The sequence below is a fragment of the Mobula hypostoma genome, chromosome 10, assembly GCF_963921235.1.
Source record: "Mobula hypostoma chromosome 10, sMobHyp1.1, whole genome shotgun sequence".
In the NCBI taxonomy this organism is placed as follows: Eukaryota; Metazoa; Chordata; class Chondrichthyes; order Myliobatiformes; family Myliobatidae; genus Mobula; species Mobula hypostoma.
This window is the reverse complement of record NC_086106.1, coordinates 2,976,762-2,988,781: the sequence shown is the minus strand read 5'-3', so window position 1 is coordinate 2,988,781 and position 12,020 is coordinate 2,976,762. Positions and strand designations below refer to the sequence as shown.

General features: G+C 48.0%; 1 protein-coding gene across 2 annotated transcripts in view; it reads left to right on the top strand.

Annotated features, from left to right (window-relative positions):
- Positions 1–9,349: 9,349 nt before the first annotated feature.
- LOC134352604 (regulator of microtubule dynamics protein 3-like) overlaps positions 9,350–12,020 on the top strand; it is a 41,859-nt gene continuing 39,188 nt past the window's right edge. For both annotated transcript variants that reach the window (XM_063059889.1, XM_063059888.1), the window contains exon 1: positions 9,350–9,864. In XM_063059889.1, coding sequence (XP_062915959.1) covers positions 9,398–9,864 — 467 coding nt within the window. In that variant the 5' untranslated portion in view covers positions 9,350–9,397. The remainder of the gene's footprint in view (positions 9,865–12,020) is intronic.

Genomic DNA, 12,020 nt, shown 5'->3' with positions numbered 1-12,020 from the left:
ATTGTTCTTGGCAAATGTTTCTACAGAAGTGGTTTGCCATTGCCTTCTTCTGGGCAGTGTCTTTACAAGATGGGTGAGCCCAGCCATTATCAATTGTCTGCCTGGTGTCAGTGGTCACATAACCAGGACTTGTGATCTGCACCGGCTGCTCGTACGACCATCCACCACCTGTTCCCACTGCTGCACGTGACCCTGATCGGGGGCTAAGCAGGTGCTACACCTTGTCCGAGGGTGACCTGCAGGCTCGCGGAGAGAAGGAGCACCTCACACCTCCCTTGGTAGAGACATATTTCCACCCTGCCACCCAAACTTATAAAGTGGAGACAGCAAAATCATTGATTATTATTCAATTGACTTTTCAGAATGTAGCTGTAGGGTAACTGGTGTTGGCTGGGCATTGGACTGCTCTCAGGAATTTTTTGTAACATCACAAGACACTCCGAAGCATAGAGAGGACTGCTGAAAGCATCAGCATCTCTCCCCCACCCCCATCGTGATTTTCTCCCCCCGATCTCTCTCCACTCAGAACGTATATCAGAAGCACTGCATACACCATGTCTCCAGCATTGTCAAAGCCCCCTCTCGTCCTTCTCACAATCTCCCTGACCTCCCGTCATCAGACAGAAGATGGCATAACATGAGAACCAGAAGTGTCCAGCTGGGTAACAGCTTCTTTCCCCGGGACGTTAGACCTTTTAACATCAGGCTGCCACCTAGCACATACGCATATCCTATCTGAATGCCCTACCCCTCCCCAGCTAACTCATCACTTTTCACTTGTCTTACATAGACATCCACCTCGCTCTTTATGTCAGCCTGTCAATCCTCAGGCCGTGTCACTCCCTGATATTATTTTGTGACTCCATGTGCTGGATAATAACTATACGAACCATGTGTGACCATGTGTACTGTGCTTTACACCTACACCCCATAGGAACATTGTTTCATTTAGCTGTATACATGTCTTTGTTTAATGACAATAAAATTGAACTTGAACTCAAAGTTCAAAGTAAATTTATTATCAAAGTACATATATGTCACCATACACAACGCTGAGATTCATTTTCCTCTGGGCATACTCAATAGGCTGATAACCATAACAATCAATGAAAATCCGCACCGACTAGGGTGATCAACCAGAGTGCAGAAGACAACAACAAGTGCAAATACAAAAAGAAGAAATACAGACATCCCACCCTGCAAAAACTCATTTCAGGGAGGTAGCACTACCAACCGGAGACCCCCAGAACTTCCGGGAGAGGTGGGATGTCTGCAATAGAGTGGCTCCTTAGCAGCTGGCCAGCTAGTTTAAATAACGTTAGCTATGCTAATGAACGAATGACACCTGTTAAACTCACCTCAACATGTCTTGTACAGTCTTAACCCACCATGGGCAATAGAAAAGTCACTGTTGCAAACAGTGCGGCGAGCAACGCTGTCATTATTTTTGACCCCTTTTAGGCAGGGGTACACTTTAGTGTAGTCTGGGGTGACGTACATTTTATGTTTTCTTTTTTTGGAACACTCTCCCATGGCGCTCTCTCTCTCTCTCTCTCTCTCTCTCGTGTGCGCTCGTTCTCTCACGCGCTCACTCTTACTCTCTCTCTCTCACTCTCAGAAAAATTGATTTCCGTGATATTGTATATAATTTGCGGGCATCAGGGAGCCACTATCAATATGCAGGAGACTCCCGGAACTTCCGGGAGAGGTGGGATGTCTGGAAATAATAATGATAAATAAATAAGTAATAAATATCTAGAACATGAGATGAAGAGTCCTCGAAAGTGAGTCCGTATGTTGTGGGAACAGTTCAGTGATGGAGTGAGTGAAGTTTGGTTCAAGAGCCTGATGGTTGAGGGGTAATAATTGTTCCTGCCCCTGGTGGTGTGGCTCCTGAGGCTCCTGTACCTTCTTCCTGATGGCTGAGGGGTAATAACTGTTCCTGAACCTGGTGGTGTGGGTCCTGTGGGTCCTGAGGCTCCTGTACCTTCTATCTGACGGCAGCAGTGATAAGAGAGCATGGCTGAATGGTGGGGTTCCCTCTGATGAATGCTGCTTTCCTGCACCAGCACATGACGTAGAGATGCTCAACGGTGGGGGAAAGTTTTACCTGTGATGGACTGGGCCTTATCCACTACTTCTGTAGGATTTTCCATTCAGGGGCATTGAGATTTCCAAACCAGCCTGTGATGCAGCCAGTCAATATACTCTCCACCACACATCTATAGAAGTTTGTCAAAGTTTTAGATGTCACGCCGAATCTTCACAAACTCCTAAGGAAGTAGAGGTGCTGCCATTTTTTCTTCGTAATTGCACTTGCAGTATGTGCTGTCCAGGGCAATTCACCATGGCTGGAGCACAGTGACCTCAGCCAAGCGTCAGTGAGTGGATTATTGGAGGGTAAGAGTCACTTGATAACGTCATTGGTGTAACCTTCCCTCACTTTGCCGATTGTGTGAAGACATTGGGTAGTAATAAACCAGAATGGATTACTCCTACCTTTTGCGCTTTGTTGGGTAGATGTCGGTGTGGTGACTTACAGAGCTTTGGCCGGTCAGTGCTACCGACAGGGTAGGACCTTAAACAAACCTCTAAACTGTTCTTTGACATTACGTGGAGCTAACCAAAATGGTTGAAGCCTGCCCTCTGAAATCAAGGCAAGACGTGGTTAAAGTGGAAAGAGTGCAGAGAAGAATTATTAGAATGTTTCCAGGATCGAGGGCCTGAGTTACAGGAAGAGGTTGGCCAGGCTGGGTGTTTATTCTCTGGAATGTAGGACAACGAGAGCTGACCTTATATAGATATTTAAAATTGTCAGGCAGATGGTAAGTCTTTTCCCCAGGATAGGAGACCACAGCAAGGGGGCATAGATTTAGGGTGAGAGGAGAAAGATTAAATAGGGAGCTAAGATGCAACCTTTTCAGGCAGAGGGTGGTGAGGATATGGAACGAGCTTCCACAGGAAGTGTTTGAGTCAGGTACAGTAGGATCATTTAAGAAGCTCTCGGATAGGTACATGGAGGGGTGAGATTTACGGGGGTATGAGCCAAACGCAGGAAATTGTGACTAGCTGGGTGGGCACTGTGGTCAGCATAGACTGGCTGGGGCGAGAGGCCTGCATTCATGCTGCTTTCATCTATTAATCATTAATGTACAGATGCCACACAGACAGCACCAGAGGTCGCTGGAGATGTGGGCCAGCAGCTCTCCTGTCTGGGCCACTGTGCTATCCCAATCTCAGCATTTAAGTGCCATCAATTAAAAAGAGGAATTTTCTGCCCTGATACAGAATGGCTTATTTTTAGTTTAATTCCCATTTCTTCATCAACAAACCCTCAACACCTGGTTGGAAGGTTTGGATAAAGCGGGGGTTCCCACCCGGAGAAAGCCGGCCAGTGGTGTCGTGTCATCCGCACTGGACTTTAAGGCGAGTGGATCCAGCGGCTCCTTGCACGCTTTCTATCCCTGCTGGGTTTAGCGTCGAGCAACTCGGTCCCAGAAAAAAACAGACAGGTGCTGAAGAAATGGAAAGGCGTCTTGTGAGAGGAACAGAAAAAATCCCGACCTGGGCTCCACGGACCCCTTCCTTAACAGTATTTGTCCATGGCATGAATAATGTCGAGAACCCCAGGATTAAAGGATTCAATCCAAACAATTTTGGGAGTAGGAAGTTCCGGATTACCACGAATATTCGAGGAGGAGTTTAGGAGGATTAGTGGCACCTAATGACAACTCCTTGCTTGTATCTTCAGAAACAGCTCTATTTCTATCTTTAATATCTTTATTTTTCCTTTAAGGATTCTTTGAAGACCCTGACCTGGAGTTACACGCTGATTACGGTTCTTTGCGGGAAAGGGACACGTTCTCAGGGTTTCACATCTGGCCGTTATCCGACACACCAAGGGCGCAACCTAGAAGCCCAGCTTCCCTTCGGTGGGGGGGGGGGGCCGAGATCTTGAGGCTCTGGAGATGGGCAGATCGAAGATCGGAGTCCGGGCAGGAGATCAGTGTGTCGTGGGAGATGGAAGATCTAAGGCTGTGCACCCAGAGACCCGAAATCTTTGGACACAGAGCTCGGAAAAAATGACACAACAGACTTCTAGCATCACAAACCAGCAAGTTGTTTGTTACATCCCCCTTCTTGCTGTGAAACGGAGACACCTCTTTCTCCTTTATTAGAGAGAGAGAGAGAGAGAGCCTGTGGTATGTTGAATACCGGGTGAACAAGCAGTCTTTGGAGTACTTCATTCATAGCTTGTCACACCAGACAGCCAGCCACTCTAGTGTTGTTTGGTTGATGTTGAGCAGGTCAGTGTCAGCTGAATCAGGTGAGAGCGGGCAGTTGCGCAGAACCTGTTCAATGTTCTGCACCCTTTCGCCACACTCACAGGATTCGCTGGTCTTTAAACTCCACTTCACCATATTGTCTTCCGTCCTACAAACTCCCGCTCTCGCTCTGTTGAGAGTACACCACTTCCGTCTGTCAAGCAGTGCCCCGTCTGGCAACATTTCTGTGGGGTCTTGCACTGTATTGTTTGGTGAGGTTCTGGCTTCTGTTTGCTGCCAGAGGTCAATCCTGTATGTTTGGAGGGGATGTTCCGTGAGGTAGTTCCTCCATTGTAGCAAAGCTTTTCTTCGATTTTAGGTGGTTAGAAACTGGCACGTGATGATGTAGTGGGTGCCGTGGATCCGAGTTCTGTTTACCTTTTTCAATTTTTGTTGTGGTGTCTTCGGATCTCTGGGGGAACAATGCCTGCACGTCTGTAAATGACGTTAGTGGGTGAAAGTCTGAGTCCTTGTTAATGCTTCGCTGCACGCTTGAGTGGTCGGTGGCCGGAGGGGGGATCGTTGCTTGCTGCCGCTTACGCGCAGGAGGGCAGCTGGGAGGTGGGGGGGACTTCAAGGTTCTAACATTTAATTGTCGTTCACTTTTTGGGGCACTCCTCTGTTTTTCATGGATGGTTGCGAAGAACAAGCATTTCAGGATGTAAATTATATACATTTCTCTGACATTAAATGTATACTTTATACTTTATGCTTTATTGTCAACAAACAATTGATACTAGAATGTACAATCATCACAGCGATATTTGATTCTGCGCTTCCCGCTCCCTGGATTACAAATACTAAATATTAAAAATAGTAAAAAATTAGTAAATATTAAGAATTTTAATTATAAATCATAAATAGAAAAATGGAAAGTAAGGTAGTGCAAAAAAACCGAGAGGCAGGTCCAGATATTTGGAGGGTACGGCCCAGATCCGGGTCAGGATCCGTTCGGCAGTCTTATCACAGTTGGAAAGAAGCTGCTCCCAAATCTGGCCATATGAGTCTTCAAGCTTCTGAGACTTCTCCGGGAGGGAAGAGGGACGAAAAGTGTGTTGGCTGGGTGGGTCGTGTCCTTGATTATCCTGGCAGCACTGCTCCGACAGCGTGCGGTGTAAAGTGAGTCCAAGGACAGAAGATTGGTTTGTGTGATATGCTGTATATATATACACACACACGTTAAAGAAGTGTATCATAACACCTTTCACTAAAGGGGTAATTAGTGGATTCTGTTTAATTGGAACACATCAGGACCAGTACTTTCTGGCCCAATTAAGTGACTGCCCCAATTAGTCAAAGTTTCATGGAAATAGTTAAACAGGTACAAAAAAGACAAACTACTGTTTAAATGAGTAACAAACTATGTATTTAAGTGAAATACAGAACAAATTAGAATGCTATAAATACTACTACAGTACTATAAGGTTGTGTGTTAGTCCCTAACAGTTCATCCAATGTATGTTGCACTGTTCTTTTGATGAACAAAATCAGAGCAGACATCTAGTGCAGATAATAAACTGCCTTCATACCATGCTTTCAAGGATAGCATCTTCCAAATCTTCATTTTCATTGTAACATTTAAGATGATTGTCGATACCTTCAAATATTTTGTGGTTTCTAACTTGTTGAAGTAGTGAAATTGTTTCATTTGCTCTCCCGGCCATTTCCGGCGTCTCCAAGCCTGAAGAGAGCAGAATGGTTCGGAATTGTCTTACAAACAAGGAAAAATCTGCTTCTGGACAAACTCAGCAGGCCAGACAGCATTTATGGAAAGAGTACAGTTTTGGGCCGAAACCTTCGACAGGACAGTTTCTGTGAGAGAAAAATTGCTGAGGATCAGATTTAAAAGGTGGGCGGGGGGGGGGGAGAGACAAAATCACAAGGTGATGGGTGAAACCTGAGGGGGGCGGGATGAAGTAAAGAGCTGGGAAGTTGATGGGTGAAAGAGACAGAAGGCCATGGAAGAAAGTAAAGGGGGAGGAGGAGCACCAGAGGGAGGCGATGGGTAGTCAAGGAGAGAGGGAAAAGGGGATGGGGGGGCATTACTGGAAGTTTGAGAAATTGATGTTCATGCCATCAGGTTGGAGGCTACCCAGATGGTATTGTTCCTCCAACCTAAGTGTGACCTCATGGTGACAGTAGAGGAGGCCGTGGACTGACATGTCGGAATAGGAATGGGAAGTGGAATTAAAATGTGTGGCCACTGGGAGATCCTGCTTTCTCTGACGGTCAGAGCATAGATGCTCAGCAAAGTGGTTTCCCAGTCTGCGTCAGGTCAAACTGCTGTACAGGAGGCCACACTGGGAACACTAGACACAGAATATGACACCAACAAACATGAAGGTGAGGTGTTGCCTCATCTGGAAGGACCGGTAGGGGCCCTGAATGGTAGTGTGGGCGGAGGTGTAGGGGCAGGTGCGGCACTTGTTCCGCTTGCAAGGATAGGTGCCAGGAGGGAGATCAGTGGGGAGGGAAGAATGGACAAGGGAGTCGCACAGGGAGTAATCCCTGTGGAAAGCAGAAAGTGGGGTGGGGGGGAGGGAAAGATGTGCTTGGTGGTGGGATCCCATTGGAGATGGCGGAAGTTTCAGAGAATTATGTGCTGAACACGGAGACTGGTGGGGTGGTAGGTGAGGACAAGAGGAACCCTATCCCTGGTAGGGTGGCAGGAGGATTGGGTGAGAGCAGACATGCATGAAATGAAAGAGATGCAGTTGAGGGCAACGTTGATGGTGAAGGAAGGGAAGCCCCTTTATTTGAAGAAGGAGGACGTCTCCATTCTGGAATGAAAAGCCTCATCCTGAGAGCAGAAGTGGCAGAGACGGAGGAACAGAGAGAAGGGGATGGTGTTTTTACAAGTAGTCCAGGTAGCTGTGAGAGTCCGGGGGTTTATAATAGACATCAGTAGATAAGCTGTTTTCAGAGATAGAGACAGTGAGATGGAGAAAGGGGAGAGAGGTGTCGGAAATGGCCCAGTTAAATATGAGGGCAGGGTGGAAGTTGAAGTCAAAGTGAATGAAGTCAATGGGTGCAGGAAGCAGCACCAATGCAGTCATCGATGTAGCGTAGGGAAAGTGCGGGACGGTCACCAGTGTAGGCTTGGAACATGGACTGTTCCACGTGGCTGACAAAAAGGCAGGGATAGCTGGGACCCATGCCAGTGCCCATGGCAAAAACCTTTAGTTTGAAGGACGTGGGAGGGGCAGAAAGAGAAATTACTGGGGGTGAGGACAAGTTCTGCCAGGCGGAGGGGAGAGGTGTTGGAGGGGAACGAGGAAGAAATGGAGAGCTTTGAGGCCTCCTGGTGGTGGAGGGGGGTGGGGGGTGGAGGTGTATAGGGACTGGACATCCATGGTTGGGGCCAGGGAACTTGAAATTATTTAAAAGATCCAGAGAGTGTGAGGTGTCACGGATGTAAGTAGGAAGGGATTGAACTGGGGAGGGGGGGAATAAGACAGGGTCGAGGTATGCAGATGTGAATACGAGGAAATCTGCAGATGCTGGAATTTCAAGCAACACACATGAAAGTTGCTGGTGAACGCAGCAGGTCAGGCAGCATCTCTAGGAAGAGGTACAGTCGACGTTTCGGGCCAAGACCCTCTGTCAGGACTAACTGAAGGAAGAGTTAGTGATTTGAAAGTGGGAGGGGGAGGGGGAGATCCAAAATGATAGGAGAAGACAAGAGGGGGAGGGATGGAGCCAAGAGCTGGACAGGTGATTGGCAAAAGGGATATGAGAGGATCATGGGACAGGAAGCCTAGGGAGAAAGAAAAGAGGGAGGGGGGGGAACCCAGAGGATGGGCAAGGGGTATAGTCAGAGGGACAGAGGGAGAAAATGGAGAGTGAGAGAAAGAATGTGTGTATAAAAATAAGTAACAGATGGGGTACGAGGGGGAGGTGGGGCATTAGCAGAAGTTTGAGAAGTCAATGTTCATGCCATCAGGTTGGAGGCTACCCAGACGGAATATAAGGTGTTGTTCCTCCAACCTGAGTGTGGCTTCATCTTTACAGTAGAGGAGGCCGTGGATAGACATGTCAGAATGGGAATGGGATGTGGAATTAAAATGTGTGACCACTGGGAGATCCTGCTTTCTCTGGCGGACAGAGCGTAGGTGTTCAACAAAGCGGTCTCCCAGTCTGCGTCGGTCTCGCCAATATATAAAAGGCCACATCGGGAGCACCGCATGCAGTATATCACCCCAGTCGACTCACAGGTGAAGTGTTGCCTCACCTGGAAGGACTGTTTGGGGCCCTGAATGGTGGTAAGGGAGGAAGTGTAAGGGCATGTGTAGCACTTGTTCCGCTTACAAGGATAAGTGCCAGGAGGGAGATTGGTGGGGAGGGATGGGGGGGGGAATGAATGGACAAGGGAGTTGCGTAGGGAGCAATCCCTGCGGAATGCAGGGGGGGGGGAGGGAAAGATGTGCTTAGTGGTGGGATCCCATTGGAGGTGGCAGAAGTTACGGAGAATAATATGTTGGACTCGGAGGCTGGTGGGGTGGTAGGTGAGGACCAGGGGAACCCTATTCCTAGTGGGGTGGCGGGAGGATGGAGTGAGAGCAGATGTACGTGAAATGGGGGAGATGCGTTTAAGAGCAGAGTTGATAGTGGAGGAAGGGAAGCCCCTTTCTTCAAAAAAGGACATCTCCCTCGTCCTGGAATGAAAAGCCTCATCCTGAGAGTAGATGCAGCGGAGACGGAGGAATTGCGAGAAGGGGATGGCGTTTTTGCAGGAGACAGGGTGAGGAGAGGAGTAGTCCAGATAGCTGTGAGAGTCAGTAGGCTTAGAGTAGATGTGAGTTCAGGACAAGCGGGTTTGTGGACCTTGGGGAGCAGACAGAAACGGGGGGGGGGCGGGGCCTACGGGGTTGGTAACAGTCAATCTCCCGCGTTGCTATAACAACGCAGTGCTGTCCCGCACTCCCCCTCCCCGGAGAGGCGAGTCTCGCGAGAGTTTGGCGGGGCCGCCCGGGATTTGACCCGCTGCCAGCGGCTCGCGCGTCCCTAGCAACGGGCGGCGCGGCGTCGCCTGACCACAATGGGCGCAATGGCGCGGCCGGGCGTGTAGGCCGATGTTCAGCAAGCAGCACTTCAGGCCCGCGGGCTTGCTGGCAGGGATCGGGGCGGCCTCGGGAGCCTTGGGTATTTACTACTTGTGGAGGCAGCAGAGGGGCTCCATCCTCTTGGAAGCCCTGGAGGAGGGGGAAGACGTGGTCCAGCCAAGTGGGCAGAAGCAGACCTCCACCCTGGCAGATGCCCAGGAGCCCCCCAGCGGGGTCTCAGAGGAGCAGGCCGAAATCCGGTGGCACCTCGATTCCATCCAGAGCTGCCTGGACGGTCTGAGGGAAGAGGTGACCTCCCTGAAGGAGTGCATCCAAGGCTTCGTGGGGAAGCAGATTAGCGGGAAGAAGCACAAGAGTGCCAGGAGGAAGAAGAGGAGATACGAATCCAGGAGAGACAGCGATGATTCTGCAGAGTCTCTCTCCATCTACTTCACAGCAAATGCTGAGAAAACCTCAGACAGTGAGGCTGAAGCAGGGTTAGTCGTACTGTAATGGGCATGGATAGAGGGTGTCCAGAAGCAGAGAGTGTGGAATCCGAGTGCATGGCCGCAGAATAAAGACATAGGGGCAGAATTAGGCCTTTTCATTATGGCTGATCCATTTTTCATATCAGCCCCGATCTTCTGCCTTCTCTCCTATCCCTTTTCACCCAGAGAGTGGTGGATATATGGAATGCTCTGCCCCAGAAGGCTGTGGAGGCCAAGTCTCTGGATGCTTTCAAGAAAGAGATGGATAGAGCTCTTAAAGATAGTGGAATCAAAGGTTATGGGGATCAGGCAGGAACAGGATACTGATAGTGGATGATCAGCCATGATCACAGTGAATGGCGGTGCTGGCTCCAAGGGCCAAATGGCCTACTCCTGCACCTATTGTCTATTGTCTATTCACGCCCTGACAAATCAAGAGTCTTATCAACCCCTGCCCTAAGTATACCCCAATGATTGGGCCTCCACAGTCGCCAGTGGTAACAAATCCCACAGGGCAAATTTCTTCTTGCGAAGGATGGAGAATCTGTGGGAACTTGTTGCCACAGAGGGATGTGCAGGCCGAGCTGATGGTTGCACCTGTGTGAAGAGGCCTCTTTTTAAACTGTCACCCTCTCACCTTCAACCTATGCCCCCATAGTTCTTGGTTTCCCCAGCCCTGGGGAAAGAACCTTTGGTGCAAGAACTTCCAGGCATTCTGTCTTTCCTGCACAATGCTAAGTAGACCTTTTGTTTCTCTGAGACAGCTCCATTCAGATGACTGATGCTGTTGCTCAAGTTTGTTTTCCCAACCAGTTCCCATATCCTGCAGTTTCCTGAATGTCTCAGTATCTCTTGATTTCATATATTAATTCAGTGACTGACTGAACAGCTGAAGGTCTCTGGAGTAAAGTATTCCAGATTTACAATCCTTAATGAAAGGAATTTCTCACGATCTCAGTTCTAACTGAACAAATCCTTTCCAAATACAGCCCACACATGTTCCAGTCTTTTCAGCTTGAAAAAACACTTTCTTGGCGTATGTTCCAATTCTCTCAGTACCTCAGAGTCAGGTTTAATATCACTGACATATGTCATGAAATTTGTTGTCTTTGTGGCAGCAGTACAATGAATATAGAAAAATAAATAATTAAATGTATATTTTTTTTATATATATATATATATATATATATATATATATACAGTATGTGTGTGTGTGTATGAAATAGTTAAATTCAAAACAATACAAAAACATAAATGTGAGGTAGTGTTAATGGTTCAATGTTCATTTAGGAATCAGGTGGCAGAGGGAAAGAAGCTGTTCCTGAATTGCTGAGTGTGTGCTGTTGGGCTTCTGTACCTCCTTGCTGATGGTAACAATGAGAAGAGGGCACGTCCTGCATGATGGGGGTCCTCAGTGATGGACGTTGCCTTTCTGAGGCACCGCTCCTTGAAAATGTGGTGGATACTACAGAGGCTAGTACCCATGATGGAGCTGACTAGTTTTACAACTTTCTGTAGCTTCTTTCAATCCTATGCATTAGCACTCCCATCCAGACACTGATAACGCAGCCTGCCAGAATGCTCTCCACAGTACATCTGTAGAAGTTTTCGAGTGTTTTAGGTGACAAACCAAATCTCCTCAATCTCCTAATGAAATATAGCTGCTGTCTTGCCTTCTTTATACGTAGCTACATCGATCCTCAGAGATATTGACACCCAGGAATCTGAAACTGCTCACTCTCTCCACTTCTGATCCTCTGTGAGCATTGGTTCATGTTCCCTCATCTAACCCTTCATGAAGTCCACAATCAGTTTTTTGGTCTTACTGACGTTGAGTGGAAAGTTGTTGCTGCCACACCACTCCACTAGTTGGTATATCTCACTTACGTCTTCATCTGAGACTCTGCCAACAATGGTTGTATCAGCAGCAAATTTATAGATGACATTTGAGCCACCCAGTCATGGGTGTAGAGAGAGTAGAGCAGTGGGACACATCCCTGAGGCACCAGTGTTGATCATCAGCGAGAAGGAGATGGTATTTCCCATCTGCACAGATTGTGGTCTTCCGGTTACCTTGGGTGTATTGTAGATAATATGACGGTTTGGACCTTTCCTTGACTTTAACATTCTAATTTGGAGATCTTCTCATTAACTGATGGTACTTA